This window comes from Zootoca vivipara, chromosome 6, assembly GCF_965207765.1.
Source record: "Zootoca vivipara chromosome 6, rZooViv2.hap1.1, whole genome shotgun sequence".
Taxonomy (NCBI): Eukaryota; Metazoa; Chordata; class Lepidosauria; order Squamata; family Lacertidae; genus Zootoca; species Zootoca vivipara.
Window position 1 is genome coordinate 77,309,123 of NC_142589.1, and position 27,049 is coordinate 77,336,171.

General features: G+C 50.6%; 1 protein-coding gene across 1 annotated transcript in view; it reads left to right on the forward strand.

Moving 5' to 3' along the window:
- Window positions 1-3: 3 nt before the first annotated feature.
- The window catches only part of PRKD2 (protein kinase D2), a 48,541-nt gene continuing 21,495 nt past the window's right edge, over window positions 4-27,049 (forward strand). The window contains exons 1-3 of the mRNA XM_035119991.3: window positions 4-501; window positions 20,654-20,792; window positions 25,373-25,504. Of these exons, the coding sequence (XP_034975882.2) occupies window positions 262-501; window positions 20,654-20,792; window positions 25,373-25,504 (511 nt within the window). The 5' untranslated portion in view covers window positions 4-261. The remainder of the gene's footprint in view (window positions 502-20,653; window positions 20,793-25,372; window positions 25,505-27,049) is intronic.

Consider the following 27,049-nt stretch of genomic DNA (forward strand, 5'->3'; position numbering starts at 1 on the left):
CACTTCCTTCTCGGGGTGGAGGGGGGAAGGCGAGGGGAAAGAAAAGCGAGAGAGGGAGAGAAAAGTTTGTTGGCGCATCAGGAGCGCAGCGGCGCCGCTGTTTCGCCAGTGGCCTTTGGAGACGCGCGCGGAGCGCACCGAGGCGCGCCGTCGGGTAGGCAAGCAGGCGCTCCAGCCTCCATCCATGTGAGACCCTCCCCGTTTGCGGGGTGGGAGGTGGCGGGAGACTCCGGCGACCGCCGCCCCGACGCCGCCACCACGATGGCCTCTCCGCCCGGCCGCTCCTCGTCCTGCTCGCCAGCCCCAATGTCCCCGGGAGCAGCAGCAGCAGCAGCCCCCGAGCCGGCACCGGCTCCGTCGTGCGCCCTGGCCGGCGCCTCGCCTTGCCACGGCGTCTCCTTCCAGATCCAGATCGGGCTGACCCGCGAGTTCGTCCTGCTGCCCGCATCTTCCGATCTCGCCCACGTCAAGCAACTGGCGTGCTCCATCGTGGATCAGAAGGTGCGCAAGGGGGGGGGTGGCAAGGGGTTCGCCATGGGGCTGTGGTAGGGGGAGAGCAGAGACCTCCCGTCGGGGGAAGTCTCTAAAGCCTGGGGGCTGGGCTCGTGGATTTGTAACTCCCGCCTTTGTTGTTGTGTTATCTTTACTTCGGGTTAATAACTCCGGATTAACTGGAAAGGCGAGCCTATCGCAGCTGCGTGGATGCTTTGGGTTGCTTTAGGTTTTGTATTTGGTCAAAGGCTGTGCGTAGCTCAGTCGGTAGAGCACGCTTGAGTTCAGGGTTGTGGGTTCTAGCCCCATGTTGGGCAAGAGATTCCTGCATTGCAGGGGGTTAAGACCATAAGATGATTCTCGTGGTCCCTTCCAACTCCACAGTTCCATGATTCTATCTCAATGGTCTAAGCCTAAGGCAATATTTTGGATAACGTGTTATCCACGTGCTCCCTTGTTGGGTCATATATGCAAGATAATGGACTGTTTTGCTTATAGTGTAACAGATACTTTTAAGAACTCAAAGAATGCCAGGTTAACTACTGCAGTTTTCGACCATGAATGTGAAATTGCCTTCCATTCCTGAAGTTTGTGCTGGTTTGAAAGGGCAGTGAGCAGGATATGAGGACCTTTTATTCCTCCCTGGTCTGTGAGCACTGAAGCGTGGTAAGAATTACGTGGTACTTTGGCACCAAAAGGGAACCGTAGTACATGTCATGGAATCTGTTTGAGGTTCCTCCGTCGCTGCAGATTCTCCCGCTTGCAAACCTGCCGCTAGTCGAAGCCAGTTTGCTGGGTGGGAGCTGCCTCCACTTTGAATAAAATGAAATAAAATAAAATCCATCCCTGCTTTGCTGCAGGTGCCACACAACAACATCACCACCACCAAGCCTGTGGCAAAGTCTCGTCTCACGAGATTTCTTTCTGTGCCTTCTGAAGACTAGGGGGAAGCCTTGCCACCTATGGGGCGGCCCTCCCTCTCCATCTGTGAGCAGTTCCTGTCTGGCTTCGGGCTCTGGCCAGCTCAGCCGAATGCCAGTGGCCAGGGAGTGGCCGGTTGACCGGTAGCCACTGCTCCCTTTCATTTCCATTCAGAGCACAGCCTTAGAAGCCATTGGTGCTCCTTGGTCCAAGCTGGCAGAGTGCCAGCCTGGCTGCAGGGCACCTGGGCAGGCAGAAGCTATAAAGTGCCAAGGTGGAGCTGGGGGGGGGGCATCAGTTTTGCTGCCCTTCCCAACCCACACCACCCATTGAAGACACACTGAAAGTGCATGGCCTCCGCAAGAATCCTAGGAACTGCAGCTCTGCAATTCCGGCAAACTACAGTTTCCAGGATTACCTGGGGTAAGCCATGCACTTTATGCGTGTGACCGTGACCCTTCCGGTCATGCTTTGAGTCTTCCCTCTCTTTCGTATTCTTTAGCAGCAAAATAAATTGCAGGCTCCTTGGGGCAGCGACCTTCGGGAGGTGTTTCTTTTTAAAAAGGGCATTTACTCTGCAAAGGTAGATGTGCTGTGTTAAGATTAATAAAAAGTGAGCCTCGCGTCTGAAGGGCCTCAGTATGGGTGCTGTGATTTCATTACTCACACGGCATCGCCGGTGTGGTGATTTGTGTGTGCATTTTATTATGTGTGTCGTGGGGCTGCCCAGCCCTTTGTATATATTGGAGGCTGTTTGTGTATGGTTCATATCCAGCTGTGTGTTTATCTGTAGGTAAACATTGCTGTTTGTATGTGTGCGGCATTGGAGGCCTTGTGGACAGACTCACATTACTCGCCCCCGCAAAGGTCTTTTGGGAACAAAAGTTGGCATTAGAATCACAGAACTGTAGAGTTGGGAGGGACCCCAAGGGTCATCTAGTCCAACCCCCTGCAATGCAGGAATCTCAGCTAATGCATCCGTGACAGGTGGCCATCCAACCTATGCTTAGAAACTTCCAAGGAAGGAGACTCCACAACCTCCTGAGGGAGACGCTTACTGTCAGAAAGTTCTTCCTGATGTTGAGTCGGAATCTCCTTTCTTGTAACTTGAAGCCATGGGTTCAAGTCCTACCCTCCAGAGCAGGAGAAAACAAGCCTGTGGCCCTGCAGATGGCATTGGACTCCCATCATGACTGGCCATGCTGACTTTTTTTGGGGGGGGAAGGCGTGTCACCAGCTTCCCCCTGCCTCACGCACTAATGTCTGTCAATCAAGCAGAGTAAAAGAAGCTCCCTGAAGCCCGACGGATGACTTTCCCCCAGCCTAATCTACTTCCCAGGGTTGTTGGGAGGGTAAAATGGAAAGGAGGAGAAGCAACTTTGCCGCCTTGAGCTCTTTGGAGAAAAGGCGGGATATCGATGCAATAATAAAGAAATAAAATGAAGTTGGCAGCCTTTGGGGAAACCCAGTTTGGAGTCCTTGACTGGACCCGAATGCCCCCAGCTGAACTTCAGGGCAGTGACCCTTTGCTGGCCTGACCTACTTCGCAGGGTTGTTGTAGGTAGAAAACGGAGGAAGGCCTATATTTCTGCCACCCCGAGCTATGGGGAGGGGAGGATAAGAACGAATTGATGGTCAATGTGTGTCTCGCTCCAGATTGTGTTGGAAGTTTTGTTTGAGTGACATATATTGAGACAGCCTTCTCTGGTCCACACACACACACACACACACACACACACACACACACAATACCTTCCAGATGTTTTGCACTACAGTTCCCATCTGGCAAAGCTGTTTGAAGTTCCATTCGCTTCTTAACCCTTCTTTCGACAGCCTGGCTAGACTCGCACTGAAGCCATGTTCACACCATACATTTAAAGCACCCTGATATACCACCTTAAACAGCCCTGGCTTCCCCCAAAGAATCCTGGGAGTTGTAGTTTGTTAAGGGTGCTGAGAGTTGTTAGATCACCCATATTCACAGAGCTGCAATCTTCTGAGTTACCCGAGCAGAGGGAATTATTGATAGACCGCTCTGTGAATTGTGGCTCTGAGAACTCCAGACCCCTTTCAGCTCCTTTAACAAACTACACTTCCCAGGATCCTTTGGGGCAAACCACAACTGTTTAAACTGGCATCTCAGTGCTTTAAATGCATGTGGCCAGAATCTAGCCCAGTTTTTAAAATGAGAGGTGCCGGGGCTTAAGGCTGCAAAAACTCAGACTGGCAGAGATTGGTGATGAGTCTCTCAGAAGTAGGAGAGAGGGACCTTAATGCATGCTCAGAGGCACTCTTATTTTGCATGCTCTCAAGGCTGGATGAGGCAGAAGTTAGTTCTGAGCTGTGTGAGGAATCCTGGTTAACCCATTACATAAATAAATGTAAAATACAAATTTCTAATCTTCAGGGGGGAAGCACCGCTAGTTTCCTAGGCCAAAAGCCCGTCCCATTCGTAGGAGGTTGACAATCTGCAAATTTGGGGGGACCCCTGGGGTTTGAGCAATCTTTTTCTTGCAGGGGGAAGCACCCAAAAGAGGGATAAAACCTCAAACTGAGAGGAAGGGAGCAAGGAATGGAGTCGCTGGAATCCTGGAGTAACTCAGTACTGCAACATTCTGTTGCAGTTCCCTTTTTGTCGCAGCCGTAATATTTACATAGCGCTTTTTGAGTCGCGCTTTGCATAAACGATCTCGATAATTTTTGCAACGGTCTTGCAAGGTAGGGTCAGGCGTGCAGTTATTCCCAAAGCGAAGGGGGCGTGACACTCATACTGAGAAAAGCGGTTTCTCCTAAGGCCACGTACTGCATCTGTGGCTGAGAGATGGGTGGTGTGGCGATATTGTGGCTCACGCCACCACCGGCCACTGCCCTGCCCTGACTCCTTCCCCTCCCCTCCCAGCCGGTCCAGGGCCCCTCGTGCTATATATACAAGCATTTTATGTTTCAGCAAAGGAGCGGAAACAGCAGCCAAGACGCTGGCTGCCTCTCTCTCCTCTGAGCAGGAAAGGGAAGTGTCCCTGGTTCCGAGAGGCCAAGCGATAATCTTTGGGATGTCTCCAGGATGGGAGCGTCCCTCGTCCACATCCTTTAGCCCCGGGCTGGAGGAAACTTGGAAGCATCCTTGCCAGGGAAAGTTAAGTCAAGCCAGGTATTAAGAGACAGGCAAGCCTCCTCCTCCGAGTCACACAGACCCCTCTGCCATGATCCCAAACTGCAGATTTGCAGCTGATAAACTGTGGAACTCCTTGCACCAGTTTCTAGAAACCAGAGGGAGGGGAGATTTGCACTTGTGCTTGGGTCCTGCTTGCAGGTTTCCCATTGGGGCATCTGGTCAGTCCCTCTGAGAACAGGATGCTGGCCTGGGTGGGCCATTGGCCTGATCCAGATTCTACGTTCTTAATGTCCATTCCGATCTTTTTGCTCCATAAACGTCATTCCCTAACACTGGGCTGTATTCCATGCTTAAAAAAAACAACCCAACTCAAATCAATAATACCAAAGTTCCGCCCTTAGGCAATCTGAACTATGGGTTATGCAGATTGAGAGCCAATTTGCATAATCTTTTCTATTTTGCATGTTAACTTCCCTTTTTCTTGTTCATTCATTTTGATTGTAGGTGTCATGGGGAGAGCCGGAGGCACCTCCTGCTACTAAAAAAACTTGCTCAACCACCTTCCTGGCTTTTGCAGTGTCTCTCAGCTTTCCATGAGGACTAGAAACCTGCTTCTTGTTTGCTTGAATTGAGGCTGAGGTTCTTGGGAAGCTGGATCCTGTCTCCGCTGCCACATTCTGGGCTCATCTAAGCCCTACACAGACAACTCAACTTCTTTAGTTCATTCTCTGTGTGTGGTCCATCTCTGCAATTTCTATTTTGCAAGCAGGGCTTAGGGAGGCAAGGCATTCTGTAAATGTTAGCCACCACCAAGGAGGCCCTGTCGCCAGTACCTGTCAATCATATCTCCAGTAGAGACGGGGCAGGAAGGAGGGCCTTAGAAGCTCATCTTAACACCAGGGCAGGTTCACCCGGGCAAAAGCCAGTCCCTCTGTTCTTCAGTGTTTGAAGCAAGCAAAGCGGCAACACAGAAGATGGCGCTTTTGAGCATGTGCAGAATTTTGGAGGGCTAGGCTTTGGGGAAATAATGAGGGGCAGGAAGAGGTTTACAAACTGCCCTGGTCTGTTGTTTGCCCTCAGCAGCGCCCTCTCCCACACACTTGAATGAGGCAGGCTTATTCAGAGGGTGCCCGACAGGCTGTGGAGCATGCGCAGAGTTCTGATCTCCCAACAGAGATGGTCGGTTGTAGGACTCCGGAGGAACAGCAAGGGAGCTGCAGTTGCAGTGTGCCCACTTCACATCTGTTTGAGCCCTGAACGTGCGGGAAGGGAATTCAAATCCTGCTTCCCTGTATATCATTTGGGAGGGCCGCGTTCCTACCATCCATTTAAAGCATTATTACTCTGCATTAACCAGTCGTGGAGAATCCTAGGATCCGTATGTGATGACCTTGCCGAGCTACAGTTCTCAGCACCCTGAAACTACAGTTTCTTCACGGTGGCTAGAATGGCATGTTGTTGTTGTTGTTTAGTCGTTTAGTCGTGTCCGACTCTTCGTGACCCCATGGACCATAGCACGCCAGGCACTCCTGTCTTGCACTGCCTCCCGCAGTTTGGTCAAACTCATGTTCGTAGCTTCGAGAACACTGTCCAACCATCTTGTCCTCTGTCGTCCCCTTCTCCTTGTGCCCTCCATCTTTCCCAGCATCAAGGTCTTTTCCAAGGATTCTTCTCTTCTCATGAGGTGGCCAAAGTATTGGAGCCTCAGCTTCACGATCTGTCCTTCCAGGGAGCACTCAGGGCTGATTTCCTTAAGAATGGATAGGTTTGATCTTCTAGCAGTCCATGGGACTCTCAAGAGTCTCCTCCAGCACCATAATTCAAAAGCATCAATTCTTCGGCGATCAGCCTTCTTTATGGTCCAGCTCTCACTTCCATATATCACTACTGGGAAAACCATAGCTTTAACTATACGGACCTTTGTCGGCAAGGTGATGTCTCTGCTTTTTAAGATGCTGTCTAGGTTTGTCATTGCTTTTCTCCCAAGAAGCAGGCGTCTTTTAATTTCGTGACTGCTGTCACCATCTGCAGTGATCAAGGAGCCCAAGAAAGTAAAATCTCTCACTGCCTCCATTTCTTCCCCTTCTATTTGCCAGGAGGTGATGGGACCAGTGGCCATGATCTTGGTTTTTTTGATGTTGAGCTTCAGACCATATTTTGCGCTCTCCTCTTTCACCCTCATTAAAAGGTTCTTTAATTCCTCCTCACTTTCTGCCATCAAGGTTGTGTCATCTGCATATCTGAGGTTGTTGATATTTCTTCCGGCAATCTTAATTCCGGCTTGGGATTCATCTAGTCCAGCCTTTCGCATGATGAATTCTGCATATAAGTTAAATAAGCAGGGAGACAATATACAACCTTGTCGTACTCCTTTCCCAATTTTGAACCAATCAGTTGTTCCATATCCAGTTCTAACTGTAGCTTCTTGTCCCACATAGAGATTTCTCAGGAGACAGATGAGGTGATCAGGCACTCCCATTTCTTTAAGAACTTGCCATAGTTTGCTGTGGTCGACACAGTCAAAGGCTTTTGCATAGTCAATGAAGCAGAAGTAGACGTTTTTCTGGAACTCTCTAGCTTTCTCCATAATCCAGCGCATGTTTGCTATTTGGTCTCTGGTTCCTCTGCCCTTTCGAAATCCAGCTTGCACTTCTGGGAGTTCTCGATCCACATACTGCCTAAGCCTGCCTTGTAGAATTTTAAGCATAACCTTGCTAGCGTGTGAAATGAGCGCAATTGTGCGGTAGTTGGAGCATTCTTTGGCACTGCCCTTCTTTGGAATTGGGATGTAGACTGATCTTCTCCAATCCTCTGGCCATTGCTGAGTTTTCCAAACTTGCTGGCATATTGGGTGTAGCACCTTAACAGCATCATCTTTTAAGATTTTAAATAGTTCAGCTGGAATATCATCACTTCCACTGGCCTTGTTATTACCGTGTTTCTCATATTTTAAGGCATCCCCAAAAAATAAGCCATGACAGGATTTCTAAGGGTTGGTGAAAAATAAGACATACCCCGAAAATAAGCCATGTCGTGTAGCCCCGACCGAGCGAGAGGCGAAGGCGCGGGACCCAGCAGGAGCTCCCTGCCTGCTTCCCCGAGCCGTCGCGCATCGGGGGACAGAGCCGAAGATCGGAGGGCGCTCCTTGCTGGGCTTGACAAGCCCGGCAAACAGCGCCCACCGATCTTCGGACCTGTGCTGTGTGACAGGCAGGGGTGGGGGGAAGCGGAGATCGTTCTCCGCTCTCCCCCCACCCCCGCCTGTCACCAAAGATCGGCGGGCGCTCCTTGCTGGGCTTGACAAGCCCGGCAAACAGCGCCCGCCGATCTTCGGACCTGTCCTGTGTGACAGGCGGGGGTGGGGGGGGGAAGCGGAGATCGTTCTCCGCTCTCCCCCCACCCCCGCCTGTCACCAAAGATCGGCGGGCGCTGTTTGCTGGGCTTGACAAGCCCGGCAAACAGCGCCCGCCGATCTTCGGACCTGTCCTGTGTGACAGGCGGGGGTGGGGGGGAAGCGGAGATCGTTCTCCGCTCTCCCCCCACCCCCGCCTGTCACCAAAGATCGGCGGGCACTGTTTGCTGGGCTTGACAAGCCCGGCAAACAGCGCCCGCCGATCTTCGGACCTGTCCTGTGTGACAGGTGGGGGTGGGGGGGGAAGCGGAGATCGTTCTCTGCTCTCCGCCCACCCCCGCCTGTCACCGAAGATCGGCGGGCGCTCCTAGCTGGGCTTGACAAGCCCGGCAAACAGCGCCCGCCGATCTTCGGCCCTGTGCTGTGTGACAGGCGGGGGTGGGCGAGAAGCGGAGATCGTTCTCCGCTCTCCCCCCACCCCCGCCTGTCACCAAAGATCGGCGGGCGCTCCTTGCTGGGCTTGACAAGCCCGGCAAACAGCGCCCGCCGACCTGTGCTGTGTGACAGGCGGGGGTGGGGGAGAAGCGGAGATCGTTCTCCGCTCTCCGCCCACCCCCGCCTGTCACCAAAGATCGGCGGGCGCTCCTTGCTGGGCTTGACAAGCCCGGCAAACAGCACCCGCCGACCTGTGCTGTGTGACAGGCGGGGGTGGGGGAGAAGCGGAGATCGTTCTCCGCTCTCCCCCCACCCCCGCCTGTCACCAAAGATCGGCGGGCACTGTTTGCTGGGCTTGACAAGCCCGGCAAACAGCGCCCGCCGATCTTCGGACCTGTCCTGTGTGACAGGTGGGGGTGGGGGGGGAAGCGGAGATCGTTCTCTGCTCTCCGCCCACCCCCGCCTGTCACCGAAGATCGGCGGGCGCTCCTAGCTGGGCTTGACAAGCCCGGCAAACAGCGCCCGCCGATCTTCGGCCCTGTGCTGTGTGACAGGCGGGGGTGGGCGAGAAGCGGAGATCGTTCTCCGCTCTCCCCCCACCCCCGCCTGTCACCAAAGATCGGCGGGCGCTCCTTGCTGGGCTTGACAAGCCCGGCAAACAGCGCCCGCCGACCTGTGCTGTGTGACAGGCGGGGGTGGGGGAGAAGCGGAGATCGTTCTCCGCTCTCCGCCCACCCCCGCCTGTCACCAAAGATCGGCGGGCGCTCCTTGCTGGGCTTGACAAGCCCGGCAAACAGCACCCGCCGACCTGTGCTGTGTGACAGGCGGGGGTGGGGGGGGAAGCGGAGATCGTTCTCTGCTCTCCGCCCACCCCCGCCTGTCACCGAAGATCGGCGGGCGCTCCTAGCTGGGCTTGACAAGCCCGGCAAACAGCGCCCGCCGATCTTCGGCCCTGTGCTGTGTGACAGGCGGGGGTGGGCGAGAAGCGGAGATCGTTCTCCGCTCTCCCCCCATCCCCGCCTGTCACCGAAGATCGGCGGGCGCTCCTTGCTGGGCTTGACAAGCCCGGCAAACAGCGCCCGCGTGCACTTTATTAAAAAATAAGACATCCCTCAAAAATAAGCCATGTCGTGTTTTTTTGAAGAAAAAATTAATATAAGACATGACTTATAATATGAGAAACACGGTAGCAGTGCTTTCTAAGGCCCATTTGACTTCACTCTCCAAGATGTCTGGCTCAAGGTCAGCAACCACACTACCTGGGGTGTACGAGACCTCCATATCTTTCTGGTATAATTCCTCTGTGTATTCTTGCCACCTCTTCTTGATGTCTTCTGCTTCTGTTAGGTCCTTACCACTTTTGTCCTTGATTATGGTAATCTTTGTACGAAATGCTCCTTTCATATCTCCAATTTTCTTGAACAGATCTCTGGTTTTCCCCATTCTATTGTTTTCCTCTATTTCTTTGCATTGCTCATTTAAGAAGACCCTCTTGTCTCTCCTTGCTGTTTTTTGGAAATCTGCATTCAGTTTCCTGTATCTTTCCCTATCTCCCTTGCATTTTGCTTGCCTCCTCTCCTCCGCTATTTGTAAGGCCTCGTTGGATAGCCATTTTGCTTTCTTGCATTTCCTTTTCCTTGGGATGGTTTTCGTTGCTGCCTCCTGTATAATGTTACGAGCCTCCATCCATAGTTCTTCAGGCACTCTGTCCACCAAATCTAAATCCTTAAACCTGTTCCTCACTTCCACTGTGTATTCATAAGGGATTTGATCCAGATTGTATCTTACTGGCCCAGTGGTTTTTCCTACTTTCTTCAGTTTAAGCTGGAATTTTGCTATAAGAAGCTGATGATCTGAGTTACAGTCAGCTCCAGGTCTTGTTTTTGCTGACTGTATAGAGCTTCTCCATCTTTGGCTGCAGAGAATATAATCAATCTGATTTCGATGCTGCCCATTTGGTGATATCCATGTGTAGAGTCTTCTCTTGTGTTGTTGGAAGAGAGTGTTTGTGATGACCAGCTTGTTCTCTTGACAGAACTCTATTAGCCTTTGCCCTGCTTCATTTTGAACTCCAGGCCAAACTTGCCAGTTGTTCCTTTTATCTCTTGATTCCCTACTTTAGCATTCCTATCCCCTGTAATGAGAAGAACATCCTTCTTTGGTGTCATTTCTAGAAGGTGTTGTAGGTCTTCATAGAATTGGTCAATTTCACTTTCTTCAGCACCGGTAGTTGGTGCATAAACTTGGATTACTGTGATGTTAAAAGGTCTGCCTTGGATTCGTATCGAGATCATTCTGTCATTTTTGAGATTGCATCCCATTACAGCTTTTGCCACTCTTTTGTTGACTATGAGGGCCACTCCATTTCTACTACGGGATTCTTGCCCACAGTAGTAGATATGATAGTCACCCGAACTGAATTCGCCCATTCCCTTCCATTTTAGTTCACTGATGCCCAGGATGTCGATATTTATTCTTGTCATCTCATTTTTGACCACATCCAGCTTACCTCCACTCATGGTTCTTACATTCCAGGTTCCTATGCAATATTTTTCTTTACAGCATCGGACTTTCCTTTCGCTTGGAAATGGCATAAGAGGGCTTTAAATTTGAGGTGTGGATGTCCTTATTAGGGAGGGCTTTGGGAAGCGTTTAAAATCAAAGGGAGATGGCGTCAGCCAACAGCGGTCTTGCTGCTTTTAACGCTGACAGCTTGGTTACGCATTGAATGCATTGAACCTCCATGTTGGGGGGCAGTCTACCTCTGAATTCCATGTGCTGCGTTGGGAGTAAGAATTCCTGGTACTGTGGACCCACAGAGCACACCCACGCCCTACGTTTCAAAGTGTGTAGTCTCCCCTCAATCCTGGGAACTGTAGCTTACCCATCCGAGAACTACAACCCCCAGCGCCCTTAAGAAACTACAGTTCCCAGGATTGGTGGGGGTTTTTTGGGGGGGAGGGAGCTTTAAATGGGTGCTGTAGGTGTGACCCTTTTTGCACCTTTCTTCTCCTCCACTGTCTTTTCTGCTGGCCAACCACAGTTCTTTCGCAGAACTACAATTCCCAGGATTCCTGAGATTCCTGCCTTGCAGGGGGTTGGACCAAATGACCCTTCCAACTCGACAATTGTATGATTTTTTTGGGGGGGGAGGGGGGAAAGTTGGGTGCTTTGACTGTATGCTGTGGACGCCACCTTAGTTTCATTTATTTTGGGATACATCACCCCTTTGACAACATGACGTCTCCACCCCTTTAGGATGGCTGAAATAACAGTGCGTGTGAACTCCTTGGGGCAGAGACCTACCTCTGTCTCCCTCTGTTTCCGTTCCTTTGCATTGCTCTGTCCGGTTCCATGTGCGCCGAGGACCCTGCGTCAACAATAATCCAGGGTATTTTTAATTTTGGGGGTGGGCGGTGCAGGAATAATATTGCCGCCCTGACCCACTGGCTCTCGGTACCTGTTGCTTAGATACGGGGAAGGCCTTGGGGGTGCCAGCAGCTCTTCCTCCTCCTCCTCCTCTTCTTCCTCCTCTCACCTTCTGGGGCCGCCTTCTCCTCCAGCTTGGCTCTCGCTCTGAATAGAGGGCTGTTCCCTCCTGCGTGACTCACAAACAGGCAGCTCTTTCTGTTGGGCTCACCCTGGCCTGGCTCGGCTGCCTTTATTGCCTGCTATTATTGAGGCCGTTTCCTGCCCATCAGGAACACTTTGGGCTGCCAGGAGGAGGTTCAGGAGGGAAGTGCGTGACTCAGGCCCTTAACTGCTGCCTCACTGGGCCCAGGTGCCCCAGGGTGGCAGATTCGAGAGCCGCTTCCTCCCAGCCCTTCCCTCACCTGCAAAGAACCGGGGTGGAGTTTCCCTGCCCCTATTATACCTGAACGTACTGGGTGGACGAGCTCGTGCAGAGTGTCATAAAGGTACAGAATCTTAGAGTTGTCGAGCTGGAAGGGGTACCCAAAGGCCATGTAGTCCAACCCCCTGCCGGACCAGAATCGCAATGAAAGAGAATCGTAGAATAAGAAGACCCGGCTGGTTCAAGCCAGCCTCCTGTTCTCACAGTGGCCATGTTCTTTTCCTCGCCATCTCTCCAAACCACTCGTTCTCAGCTTCTCCAGCCCTCCTTTGGGCCACACTTTCAGAGTACTGTATTTTTCCGTGTATAAGACTAGGTTTTCCCCCTAAAAAATAATGTCCAAAATTTGGGGGCATCTTATACATGGGGACCATATCCCCCCATTTTCTTAAACCAGAGTCCCTGAAATTCGGGGGCTCCTTATACATGGGGGCGTCTTATAGACAGGAAAAATACGGTAATTTTTTTACTCCAGCCACACCAATTTGTCAATCGATAGCTGTGCTTGATTTGTAACCTAGAGCACAACAGCTTTATAAGATACGTGAGCCTCTTACATATGTACCTTAATTATCTATACAAACTCATCCCTTGATGCTCTTGCCCTCATTTTGAAAAGATATTGTTCCATTTTTTGCAAATTAAAAAAAGAACATTTTGATACTATACTGAAATGATTAAATGCCACTTTTGACCGTCGCTGAATCTTCCTGCCACACCTTCTGAGAACTAAAAATAAATAAATCCCAAATGCTACAACCTTTGTTTGTAGGGGAATCGCTCCACCCCCTAGATCAATCATTTCCTGGAAACGTGATGCAGCCTTGATCTGAATCAAAACCGGAGGCACACTGAACACCACCCCAAAACTTTGTACGGATGTTGTGCCCAACCCACCGGTGGGCATCCTTTGCCCTGCAACCTGGGCACAAAACCAGCAGCTGGGTAGCTGGGTGGGAAAGCCCGTCTCGGCGCTCTCCTTGCAGCAGCTATGGCCTCCTGTCTGTCCCTGTCGCCCGGTGTTTGGTGGTAGGGTGCCCCTATACAGGGCTAGACATCAGCCAGGTGAGTTTTGGGGCTACGTAGAACAGGTCCCATTGCGACCACACCGAGATTTCTGGATGCCGGGCTGGTGACGGGGAAAAGCCAAGTGTGTCACCTAGAGAAGGATCTGAAATATTTTCCTCGAAGCTTGGATTTGTTTTGTTCCGGATGGTTTTAGTGTGTTCTAAACCGCTTTGAGGCTCCAATACTTTGGCCACCTCATGAGAAGAGAAGACTCCCTGGAAAAGACCCTGGTGTTGGGAAAGATGGAGGGCACTAGGAGAAGGGGGCAACAGAGGACGAGATGGTTGGACAGTGTTCTCGAAGCTACGAACATGAGTTTGACCAAACTGCAGGAGGCAGTGGAAGACAGGAGTGCCTGGCGTGCTATGGTCCATGGGGTCACGAAGAGTCGGACACGACTAAACAACAACAAACCGTGTTGAGATTTGTTCTTTAAAATACAAAGCGGTGTAGAAATGTTAATAATAAATTCCATTGTAAAAAAAGCAACAACCCAACAGTGCCTAGACCAGGCACCCCCAACCTTTGGCCCTCCATATGTTTTGGACTACAATTCCCGTCATCCCTGACCACTGGGGTCATGGGAGCTGTAGGCCAAAACATCTGGAGGGCCACAGGTTGGGGGTGCCTGTCCTAGACATTCCGCCATGGTGACCGCAAAGTAGGCTGATTAGATTATATATCTTGAGTTTCTCACACTGCTCCTGTACCTGGAGCTTCCATTCCTGGTGGCATCATGAGCCCTGTTTCTGTATTTTAGTATACAGTATTTGTTTTGCTTCATTCCTTCTCATTCTGATGGGGATTATGCCACTGTGGTAGGCGGAGGATTAGATTTTCAATATATATAACTCTGTGGGGTGCCTTGTGTTTTTTTCGAGACCACATCCAGGGGCCCCATTTCCAGCACCCAGGGCACATTAAATTGTGATTAATTTGAAAGGCTAAAAATAATTAGCTTAATTTAAATGCCTGCTCATCACTAATTTCATTCATATGCATATAGTTTTCTTTTAGAATCAAGCCCTGCATGTTCCTTAAAATTGGAACTTATCTTTTATAATGCAGAAGGGTTATCCCCCCCCCCAGTAACTATTTTTTAGATTACAGTTTTAGAAAGGATTAGACTATATATATATATATATATATATATGGCGCATTTTAGGCAACAAACGATTTGTATTGCTGCCCTGTTCTGCATTATTTTAAAAATCATTCCAGGCTTGCATATTTAGAAGTATTTCAGCTTGATTTGATGCTAAGGCTCAGTTATTTGAATTATAAATCATTATGTCCTTTCAAGCTGATCAGTCATGGAACAGCTTTGAATTCATTTACATAATGTCCCTCACAGAATATATTAGTGATTCCTTCATGTCAGTGAAAACATGGCGCTGCCTCATGCATCCTCTTATGTTTTGTTGTGAACCTCCCTGCGATCATTGGATGAGGGTGGTATACAAATTTAATAAATTGTACAATTGCCGGGATGTAAGGGACCACGAGGGTCATCTAGTCCAGCCCCCTGCAATGCAGGGACATTTTTGCCCAATTTTTGCCCTGAGATTTAGAGTCTCATGCTCTACCAGGCTAATAATAATAATAATAATAATAATGTTTTAATAAAATTAGACTTTTAAACTATCATCTTTCATGTGTTTTTAGCTTTTGGGGTTTTTTTTATCTGTGTTTTAATTTGCGTAAGCCACCTTGAGTGACTGGGAAAAGGGCAAGATGTAAATAATAATAATAATAGTAATAGTAATAGTAGTAAATTAAATTATTTTGTGCCTGCTTCGTCAGGGATAGGTGAGATTTGCTTTCTGGGCAAAGAGTGTTTTTTTTCTGGGATGCCCCCCACCAACCCCTATTTCCTGTCACATACAGCGCAAGCTGCACTGGGGGATCATTGTGTTCCCTTACTCCACCCTCCGAATGCCTATACAGTGGAACCTCGGTTTATGAACACCTCGGTTTATGAATTTTCGGTTTACAAACGTCGCGGACCCATCTGGAACGGATTAATTCACTTTCCATTACTTTCAATGGGAAAGTTCGCTTCAGTTTATGAACGCTTCAGTTTATGAACAGGCTTCCGGAACCAATTACACTCATGCTTCGGGTTAAGTACGCTTCAGGTTGAGTACTCCGCGGACCTGTCTGGAACGGATTAATCCACTTTCCATTACTTTCAATGGGAAAGTTTGCTTCAGTTTATGAACGCTTCAGTTTATGAACAGGCTTCCGGAACCAATTGTGTTCATAAACCGAGGTACCACTGTATGTATTGATTATTATTGGGGGCGGGGAGGATCAATGCTGCTCAACACTCCAACAGATCAAATAATGGCAGGTGTGTGCCAACCGGGTGGCTTCGCCTTTTGAAGAGCACGTACTTCCTCTCTTGGCTCGCAGCTTGAAAACTGACTTTGTGGAGAGTTGTCCCCCCCCCCTTTAATTTTTACAATGTGGTCTTAAGTGTGTTTATCTGGAAAACTGATGGGAAGGCCATAGGCCTTTTGCTGGCTGAGGCAGAGCCACCAATGGTTGCCCCTCTGCCCGCCCGGAAGCGAAAGCTTCAGGCCAGCTAAGTTATTTAGGCCCCTGGGGCAGAAAACCCCACACAAGGGGCTCCTTCCCCTTCCCCAAATGCAAAAGTCCAGCGACAATAAATTGAGGTAACTAAGAATTTGCCGCTCTTTTAAGGACACCTCCCAAAGCGGCTGCCTGAGGCAGTCGCCTCGCTCTGCCTAATGGCGGGGCCGGCCTTGTGTGGAAGCAAGACGTACTGAAATCTGTGGTCAGCTTGAGAAAGGGATGGGAGTTTTAGCCTGTGGTGGCTGATGGGAGTTGTAGCCCAAAACAGACTGGCAAAAGGCCGAGATGGCACAAGTGAGAGGACCCCCGTGGTTCCTTCTGCATTCACAACTGCAATTTCTGGTGGTTGGTTTTTAACCCTTTGTGCGTGCGCCTCTGCTTAATGGGTGCCGTACCAGTGCAATTTCCCCGTGGCTTTCCCCAAAATGCTCTGACGCAGGCGTCTAAGGACTCCCTGTTTTAGAGGAACTGAGTTTTTGAAAAGTCAAGATCTTGCAGCAGTGGAGTCCACAGTTTCCCCTGCACAAGACATGGTTTGTTTCTTCATGTAGCTCAAAGTGATTCTGCCACTCCTCATTTAACCCTCACAACGACCCTGAGAGGTAGTCGAAACAAAATAAAAAAATTCCTTCCAGCAGCACCTTAGAAACCAACTACCGTAAGTTTGTTGTTGGTATGAGCTTTCGTGTGCATGCACACTTCTTCAGATACACTGAAACAGAAGTCACCAGATGCTCATATATAGTGAGAGGGTGGGGAGGTATATTACCCCCTCCTTGTGGTGGGAGTGGGTGATTGACTGACTGATAGCTGTTGACGACTGTTAACGACTGCAATTGGTCTTACAGGAAAAAGCAAGGGGTGAGATAGCTAAAGATAGCTTTATCATGTATAATGAGATAAGAATCCAATGTCTTTATTCAGACCTGGTCTCTCCATGGTTTTAAGCTTGGTAATAAGTTGCAGTTCAGCAATTTCTCTTTCCAGTCTATTTCTGAAATTCTTTTGTAATAAGACAGTTACTTTGAGATCTTGTATAGAATGTCCTGGGAGAGTGAAGCGTTCTCCTACTGGTTTCTCTGTCTTGTGATTCCCGATGTCAGATTTATGTCCATTTATCCTTCGGCGTAGGGTTTGGCCTGTTTGTCCAAAACTGAAGGGCTACCTGAGAGGTAGGTTAGACTGAGAGGGATGTTGGTCACCTAGTGATCTTCATGGCCGAGTGGGGATTTGAACCCTGGTCTCCCAGGTCCTAGTCGAGCACGCTAACCACTGCACCCCGTTGACTCTCACTGGCAGTGTTTCAGAGGATCTGAAGTGAGAATCTTGTGGCAGTGAATTCCACAGGCTCCCCAGGATAAGGCCTGAATCAGGGTTGTTCTTATGCACATGAATTTTTTAAAGAAATAGTTAGGGGGGAGGGAGCAGGGATAGGAGCTGGTTCCTCTCGCTTGCGATGAAATTATAAAGATCTCTCTGCTTTAAGGAGGAAGGAAGGAGGAGTTCGGAGGTCAACTGGAACGAACAAAGCGTTTCAGATGGGGTACCTTTGAGAATTAAAAATAACCGCCGGGATTTGCATAGTGTCTCACTACAACCAGAAAGCTTGAAAGGCTGAATGTTGCTCCTTCCCTGAGCTTGGGCGAAATGTCTCTTCTCCTTGGCTGCCTTCCTTTAAAAAAACACACACACACCCCATCCATCTTTGCAAGACAGGTGTTTGTCTGCTGATGTCTGACAGCCCTGGACTCCTTTTCCGTTCGAGATGAGCCACACCTGAAACTGAGCCACACCTGAAACGTTTTCTCTGGGCTTGAATATACTGTATGCATGTGTGCATTTGTATATATTCCTTGCCGCTGACAATGAATTACTCCAGGAGAGCAGCAATCTTTTTAGGAAATATGGGTATATTTGGATTCTTGAAGCGAGTGCCAGTGGCGCCACCCCCTACCCCAGAAATAGGTACACAGTTCGGATTTCCAGATGACCTGGGTAAAATTTGGGTCCGGTTACAGCAATGTGAGCCTTGAAAAGCACATAGAGCCGAAAGAGGAAGTGGGAAAGAGCGTCAGTTTTTCCAAATTCCTCCTTCAGTTCTATGTCCTTTTTTGAGGTGTGTACGTGTGTGTGTGAGGCGAGATAGGTAAATGCTTTCACTGCCACAGCACCAAGGCAGAACGGGGTGAATGGGGCTCAGAGGCTTAGAGGGCATCGAGGGGAAGCGTGACCCCCAGGCACCACATTGCTGAGCTATGTGCAAGTTGGCGCTTTCCCTCTCGCCCACCTGCTTCACCCCGACAGCATATGGGGAGCATAAAATGATCTCTTTATTTGATCCTTTGCTGGGACAAGGGGCGTTCTGGTTGCCCATTTGCCGAAGGGCAGAGGGATCATAGAATTGTAGAGTTGGGACCCGGGGGTCATCCAGTCCAACCCCCTGCAATGCAGGAATCTTTTGGCCAACGTGGGTCTTGAACCCACGACCCTAAAATTAAGATTCTCACGCTCTGCCAACTGAGCAAACATGCCATGTTTCAATAGCAAGGGGAATTTAGCCTGGAGAAGAGAATACTGAGAGGTGATATATCTGAGGGGCTGCCCCATGGAAGAGGAAGCAAGCTTTTTTCCCTGCTACTCCGAATGGTTGGACCTGAACCAATGGATTCCAAACTACAAGAAAGGAGATTTGGACTAAACATTAGGAAGAACTTTCTGATGGCAAAAGCTGTTTGACAGTGGAACAGACTTCCTCGGAAAGTGGTCTCCTTCCTTGGAGGTTTTTAAGCAGAGCTTGGATGGCCATCTGCCATGGATGCTTTAGCTGAGATTCCTGCTTTGCAGGGGGTTGGACTAGTTGGCCCTTGGAGTTCCCTTCCGACTATATGATTCCATAAGCTGGGGGAAGATAAGCTCTGTTTTAGCAACAGTTTTTCAATGAAAACCACTAGGTGCCACAGGAGCAGCCCAGCACCTTGCGCTGTGGTTCCCAGGCGCCCGACAAACCAGCTGGCTGCTGGGCGCTTGGGACGTGCTGCATAACAGACTTTCACAGGCGGGCGGAACGACCCACTCGTCAAACACGTGGCCTCATAGTGACATTAGGTGACTAGCAGACTGGTTGCCCCACTCACCTGTCAAAACCAGCCTGCGGGGCGGGGACAGATGAGGATCCGGCCCACTGGCACAAAATAAAGTTCCCCCACCCTAACCAAACGGCCATGCTTTCGACCCGTTGCTTCAGCCGAGCCACTGCCCAATTAATGGAGGCCAGGCGAGCTGAAATCTCGTCGGCCCGCATTTTTAAGACCTGCCTCGAGTCCTGACGCATCAGTGACTCGCCCCGAAGAAAGGGCCATCTGTCTTTCGGTTTCTGAAAGTTTCCCCGCCTGGCTGCCCAGAGCACATTGTTACTCACTGGGGAGCAACCTCATTTGTAGACTTCAGTCAGCCCAGAGTATTGCTTTGGAGGCGAGCTTTAAAAGTTTGCCGCTGCTGCGATTGGCCTCCGGGTACACAAAGGGCTTGAACCTGAAACCACCGCCAACTTGCAGGGACTTGTCTTTCTTTCCCGTCTCCCTGCGGTGTCCCAGGGACGAATGTGCTCTTTCACCGCAACCCTGTTCAAACAGCATTCTGACTGCACTGGAGTTAACTGAGCAACGCCCAAGTGCATTGAAATGCATAGAAAGCATCTGTTTCTTTGACTGAGTCAGGAGCCTTGCTATTATTATTATTATTATTATTATTATTATTATTAACAACAACAACAACAACAACAACAACAACAACAATATCTATGGCCTTTTAAACTGGTGGAGGTATTGTTTTTATTCATTATTATGGTATGTATTTTTGTGTTTTTATATTGTAAACCACCCTGTAATGTTTGGATGAAAGACGGTATAGAAATACTACTAATATTAATACTAATAATACTAAGACTTCTCCCACTCAGGGGTGATCTACTATGAAACTAATGAAGGTTAATCCTGGAGGGGCCCCAGAAGTGACCCTAGTCCACATTGTTGTTGTTGTTTTTTTAAAAAAATTGCTTTGAAAAATGCACCTTGCACGCATATACCATTTCCCTAATTTTCATCCCCCCCCCCACCCAATAACTCTATGGGAATATAACTCCATAACTCTATGGGAATAAAGCCTGGGAATTTTTTATTCGCACCAGTGATTTAAACATGTGATATAATCCAGCACAGCAATTTTAATCAAAATCTGAGATGTAGTAGCTTTATTTTTTTAAAAAAAATTGTGGTGATCTGGAACAAACCCATTGGAGAAGGTGGTTTCCCAGACCTTAATGCTGCTTGCAAATGGGACGCCAAATCATTTCAAGCTTCAGGGACCCCAAAATGTAGGAGAAGTTTGGATTTGATATCCCGCTTTATCACTACCCGAAGGAGTCTCAAAGCGGCTAACAATCTCCTTTTCCCTTCCTCCCCCACAACAGACACTCTGTGAGGTGAGTGGGGCTGAGAGACTTCTCTCTCTCTCTCTCTCTCTCTCTCTCTCTCTCTCTCTCTCTCTCTCTCTCTCACACACACACACACACACACACACACACACACACACACATATCTCAGGACAGTTCACAAGATGAAAATAGAGGATAAAAACACAAAATAAATAGAGCAAAAACAAAGAGTGCCATGGAATCTTAGAGTTGAAAGGGGTACCCCTGGGGTCATCTAGTCCAACCCCCTGCAACACAGTGCGAACTTTCTGCATGCCAACCTCATGCCCTCTCTGATCCCACGTTGTTTCCCCAGGCTCTCCCTATCCACCTCTGTCTCTTCCTTTGCAGTTCCCCGAATGCGGCTTCTACTGCCTCTATGACAAGATCCTGCTCTTCAAGCACGACCCGTCGTCGGCCAACATCCTGCAACTGGTCCGAGCTGCCAGCGACATCCAGGAAGGGGACCTGGTGGAGGTGGTGCTCTCAGGTGAGCTGGCTTAGCAGAATCGTGATCTAGCTCGGCTGCGGGTTCCGCACAGCAGGGGGTTGGACTAGATGACCTTTGGCGGGGGACCCCCTTTCCGACTCGGAAATTGTACGATTCTAACAGAACATGCATTCACTCCTCATTTACTCCCTACAACAACCCTGGGAGGTAGGCTATGCTGAGAGGCGGTGACTGGCTCCCCAAGGTCGCCCAGTTAGCTTCATGGCTGAGTGGCAGAATTAGAACCCTGGTCTCTCCCAAGTGCTTGTGCAGTGCTGCAGCCGTTTCACCACGCTGGTTCCTTAGCAAAGGCTGGCACAGTCCTTCATCTCTCTCTCTCTCTCTCTCTCTCTCTCTCTCTCTGTGTGTGTATTTCTCTCTCTCCTGGCCTAGATCTCTCACTTGCTGGAGGCGGCAGGTGATGTTTTTTGAATCCGACGCCCAGGCAACAGAGCAGGATGTGGGTTTTGGGTACAGACAACCCCTTTCCTTTGCTTGGGGGAAGGGCGGTAGAAGGTGCTTCCTGGCGAATGTCCTCTTGCACCCGAGGGACCCAGGGCATTTCCTGCGTACCTGGGTGGGGCTAGGGAAGCCCCCCAGAAACAGCTGCTTCTGCCTGGGGCGAAAAGGGTGGCAACAAGGATCTTTCCTCTTCACAACAACCCTGTGAGGCAGGTCGGGCCGAAACATGGCGACTTGGACTAGAGGCCACTCATTTCTAAACTATTTCAGCTCGGGTATGTGGATGGGCTCCTAAACAGGGACAGGCTATCCTAAGACAAGAGTGTCTCTGAGAGAGTGCAGAGTGCCTTGTTTCCCTGTCCACTGAGTTCCCGCTTTTAAATATCTGGCCTGGCAGCCCTTGATAAAATGATTTGCAGCAGCCTCGTGAGATACCAGGTTAGGCTGGGAGTGGAGTTCAGTCAGTGGCACCCAGCTAGCATTGTGCCTGGAGGCAGGATTTGAATCCGGGTCTCCCAGGACGGATGATGTAATGCAATACAGTCAGATAACCGGCACTATTTCAGCCTCTAAATCTGGAATCTCCACTTCCTCTAGGGTGCTAAATTGCCCCCTGTGTCTGTTTTTATGCAATGCTAAGTCCTAAAGAGAGACATGGGTGGTACTGTGGGTTAAACCACAGAGCCTAGGGCTGCCGATCAGAAGGTTGGTGGTTCGAATCCCCGCGATGGGGTGAGCTCCCGTTGCTCGGTCCCAGCTCCTGCCAACCTAGCAGTTTGAAAGCACGTCAAAGTGCAAGTAGATAAATAGGTACCGCTACAGTGGGAAGGTAAACGACGTTTCCGTGCACTGCTCTGGTTCGGCAGAAGCGGCTTTGTGATGCTGGCCACATAACCCGGAAGCTGTACGCCGGCTCCCTCGGCCAATAACGTGAGATGACCGCCGCAACCCCAGAGTCGGTCACGACTGGACCTGATGGTCAGGGGTCCCTTTACCTTTAAGTCCTAAAGAAGCCTTCACCCCCGTGGTGCCCTCCAGATGTGTTGGACTACAATTCCCATCAGCCTTAGCCTGTGCAATTGAGGGTCAGGGATGATGGGAGTTACAGTCCAAAAAATCTGGAGGGCCCCAGGCTGCTGACCTAAACAAACCGTATTCAGCTAAGAACAAAACCTTGGCACTTTTGCAGACTTTTATCTTCTCGTTATGTGGCAGATTATCAGAAGACTGATAACTCTGAGGGGAAGAATCATAGCTCGGCATTACAGCATCTGGGCGGGGCCTGGGAGAAAAGTGGGTGGAGCAATGAATGTGACTCCTCCCCTTGCCCCATTCAAAAGCCCGAGATATCTGGACACACAACACACACTCTGTCCACCCGTGCAAGCAAGTGGCAAAAACCTTTGCAAAGGGCTAGGGAGGGGTGGTTTGAAGAGTGTTCTGGGGGCCAGGCAGTGAGAACGGGAGGGCTTTATTTTCCCCTTCCCTGCTTTGAGATTCCCTAGCTCCACTGTGCTCCATTAATCCTTGAAATTGAATTGCTACTCCCTTTTAAAAAACCCTCTTCTCTCCTTCTGAACATGGCAAGAATCGGGGCAGATAAAAGAAGGGGCTTATTCACACATAAACTACGGAGCTCCTTTCTGCAGGAGGCAGTAATGGACACCAGCTAACATGGCTTTAGAAGAAGATCGGATAAATTCATGGAGAAGAATTTGTGGCTACATACCATGGATCATGAATCATAGAATTGTAGAGTTGAAAGGGACCCTGTGGTCATCTAGTCCAACCCCCTGCAATGCAGGAACCCCAACTAAACCATCCCAGACAGATGGTCCTCCAACCTCTGCTTTAAAACCCACCTCCCGAGGGAGACCATTCCACTGTCAAAAAGCTCCTACGGTCAGAAAGTTCTTCCTGATGTTTGGTTGGAATCGCCTTTCTTGTAACTTGAAGCCATGGGTTCGGGTCCTACCCTCCAGAGCAAGAGAAAACAAGCTTGCTCCCTCATCCGTGCGCCAGCCCTCCTCTCGGTCTCCTCTTTTCCAGGCTAAACATCCCCAGCTCCTTCAACCGTTCCTCATCCGGCTTGACTCTGCCCCCATGGTCAGAGGCAGTGAACGCTTCTGAATACCAGTTTCTGGAAGCTGTGGGAGGGGAGAGTTGCTCTGGTATTCTCATCCTGCTTTGCGTGCTTCCCTTCGGGGCATCTGGCCGCTGCGGGGGCAGGATACCAGACTGGATGGGCCAGGGGCCTGATCCTGCAGGCTTCTTCCAATGTTATTCCCCTGTTTAGGGAAGTTTTTAGTAATAATAATACCGTGTTTCCCCTTTTTTAAGACACCGTCTTACAACTTTTTTTTCTCAAAAAAACACACGGTGGCTTATTTTCAGGGGGTGTCTTTTTTTTTTTTAGTGCCGGTACAACTGGGTCCCACTGGCTCAGGACGCTCGGAGCTCTCTTCCGTGCACATTTTCTGCCTCTTCTATTCTCTCCCTTTCCCCTCCTCCCCATCCTGAGTCAAGGGTTCTCCTTCCTTGGAGGCTTCTAAGCAGAGGAGACAGTGCACAGGGGGGGGGGACTTCACTCTGTGAGGTGGATTTAAACCTCGTAGAATGCCGGAGCAGGAGGTATACACAAAGCTGCCCATCGTCATGTCGGTGTAGGTGGGACTGCTTCTCCTCCTGCTTCGGCTTGGCGCTCGCCGCCATGGCTTCAGAGGAGGCGGCCGGGTGTGTGCGTACGCGGAGGTATAGAGGCTGCTCCCTGGGCTCTCTCACACCGGCCGGGGAATGAGGAGGCCGGGACCCGTCCCGCTCCGAGACACTCGTGAGGGAAGCGCGAGGGGGACGAGGCTTGGGTCTGCGCCTCTGGCGTGCGCAACCCCAACTGACGGACCGACGGAAGGAAGGGAAGGGAGGGGGGAAAGGGAAGGAGGGTGAGGGGAGCGGCGTCAGCTCTCGGCAAGGAGGCCGGGGTGGCTGAATGACGAGCCGAAGAGGAACCTGTGCGGCACCTTTTTTCTGTCCTGGGGGGGGGGAGAGAGACGCGATCGCAAACATACAGAGAGAGACAGACACGCACACAGGGGGGGGGAGAGAGAGAGACGCGCACACACACACAGAGAAAGAAACGGACACGCACACACAGAGAGTGTGCGGCGCTGCTTCGCGCTTTGTCCGAGCGCCAACCCGAGAGAGAGAGAGAGAGACGCGCGCACACAGAAAGAGAAACAGACACGCACACACAGAGAGAGCGCCAACCCGAGAGAGAGAGAGAGAGACGTGCACGCATACACAGAAAGAAACGGACACGCACACAGAGAGAGTGTGCGGCGCTGCTTCGCGCTTTGTCCGAGCGCCAACCCGAGAGAGAGAGAGAGAGAGAGACGCGCGCACACAGAAAGAGAAACAGACACGCACACACAGAGAGAGCGCCAACCCGAGAGAGAGAGAGAGACGTGCACGCATACACAGAAAGAAACGGACACGCACACAGAGAGAGTGTGCGGCGCTGCTTCGCGCTTTGTCCGAGCGCCAACCCGAGAGAGAGAGAGAGAGAGAGAGACGCGCACACACAGAAAGAGAAACAGACACGCACACACAGAGAGAGCGCCAACCCGAGAGAGAGAGACGTGCACGCATACACAGAAAGAGAAACGGACACGCACACACAGAGTGCGGCTTTGCTTCGCGCTTTGTCAGCGCTGCAGCCGCTGCCGCTTCCGAGCGCCAACCCGACCTGGCAGGCTTCCTCCTCCTGCCACGGCCGGCATTGCAGGAGCTGGGTCCTGCTGGCTTGTGCCCTTGGTGCTCCGTGCGGCACTGCTGCACGCTTTATCGGCGCTGCAGCAGGAGCCGCCGCTTCCGGGCACTGACCCAACCCGGCAGGCTTCCTTCTCCTGTTGCGGCCGGCATGCTGGGTCCCGCTAGCTGGCTGAGGCGCTTGGTGGTCTTGCTCTGCATGTCGCGGAAGTATGTCTTATTTTCGGGGTATGTCTTACATTTCTCAAATGATTAAAAACCCTGCCATGGCTTACTTTTTGACTACGTATTAAAAAGGGGGAAACACGGTAATAATAATAATAATTCTAAGCGCCCTCTTCCTCCTCTCCTAGCTTCCGCCACATTTGAGGACTTCCGGATCCGACCACACGCCCTCAATGTGCACTCCTATCGTGCGCCCGCTTTCTGCGACCACTGTGGCGAGATGCTCTTCGGATTGGTACGCCAAGGTCTCAAGTGTGATGGTGAGGGTCCCTCCTTCATTTTTTTTTTTTTTTGTGGGAAGGCGGAGGGCTTTTTGTTTTTTGTTTGCCAAGTCCTGGGTACATTTCCTCCCAAGGCTTATTTGGATCATTTACCTATTTTGTCTGGCTACGTCCCTGAATACCTCTCCCGGGGGGGGGCACACCTGTGCCCTCTCCAGATGTTGCTGGACTCCAATTCCCATCAGGCTCAGCTGGTTTGGCCGATGCCCAGGGGTGATGGCATGGGCGTTGCCAAGGGGGTGGGCAGGAGGGACAGCTGCCCCCCCTTAGATCAAGCAAAACAATAGAAATACTTAACTAACTGACCGATCACATCGGTTCTGGTGCCCCCCCCTGAAAGTCCTGCCCCGCCTAACAAAAATCCTGGCTATGTCCTTGGATGATGGGATTTGGAGTCACAGGCTCCCTCAAGAGTAATACACGTGCTGATTTTTTTTTTTATTTCACTGCAAGAAAACTCTGCGTTAAATTGTGGAAACTGAGCCACTTTTAAAATATTTGCTTCCTTACCTCACATATTCTACTCTGCTTTTGCTAGCTGTTAGAGAGGAAGGCGAGGCAAGACTTTCCCCCAATGGCCAGGAGCCTTCTCTTATTTGGGTGCCCTGCCAGACGCCCAGCGATTTTCTTGCCAGCACATTTTCAAGGGTATCATGAGGTCTAGAAACATCCCTTAAAAAAACAAAGAAAAAAGGACAGCTGAGAATCTCTGCTGCCCAATGAAAAGGAAATAAAATATTTGGTCCCTGTAGAAAAATGACATATCGGGGAGAAGGCGAGGACGGGGGACAACCTCTCCTTGAAACATTAGGTTTGTCTTGCACCCTGTTAAGTGTGCCCCCTCCTGCCACCCCAAGTGGCGCAGTCCGGACACAGCTTGGCCACTTCGCCTGCTGTTTGGGAGCAGCGGCCCGGAGCGTTCCAGTCTCCCACGCAGGGGCCGGTGCCCTTGGGCTCTTGCTTTTGACCTCCAAAGCCACGTGACCCTTTGAGCCACATACTCTCGCTCTGCACCTGCCCCAGGGCCCTGGCAGGAGATGAAGCATAGGGCTTTAAGGCCATTACTGTGCTTAATGCTTAATCGAAGGCGGAAAACCTCGCCCTCTGTCCCACCCCACCCCCTCCGAGCCCCTTCCACTGCTCGGTTCTCATGCGGTTTGCAAAGCATTTGGGAACACAGGGAGCTGCCTTTATACCAGGGATTTCCCACAGAGGGGTTCTTTTCCAGGCCTACCTCTCCGGGGATCAAACCTGCAACGCCCTGCTTGCAAAGCAGATGCTCGTGCCCTGAGCCTACACTGACTGGCAGCAGCTCTCTGGGATTTCCAGGAACCTGCGCCAGCCTTGGAGGTGCCAGGGTTGGAACCAAAGGCCATTGCCAGTCAGTGTAGGGAATAGCGAGCTAGATAGCCCCCAATTCCCCTTCTCTCGGTTATCTGAATAACTAAACTGTTGTTATTTGCACCCCGCGCATCTGACTGGGTTGCCCCAACCACTCTGGGCAGCTTCCAGCTTAACATAAAA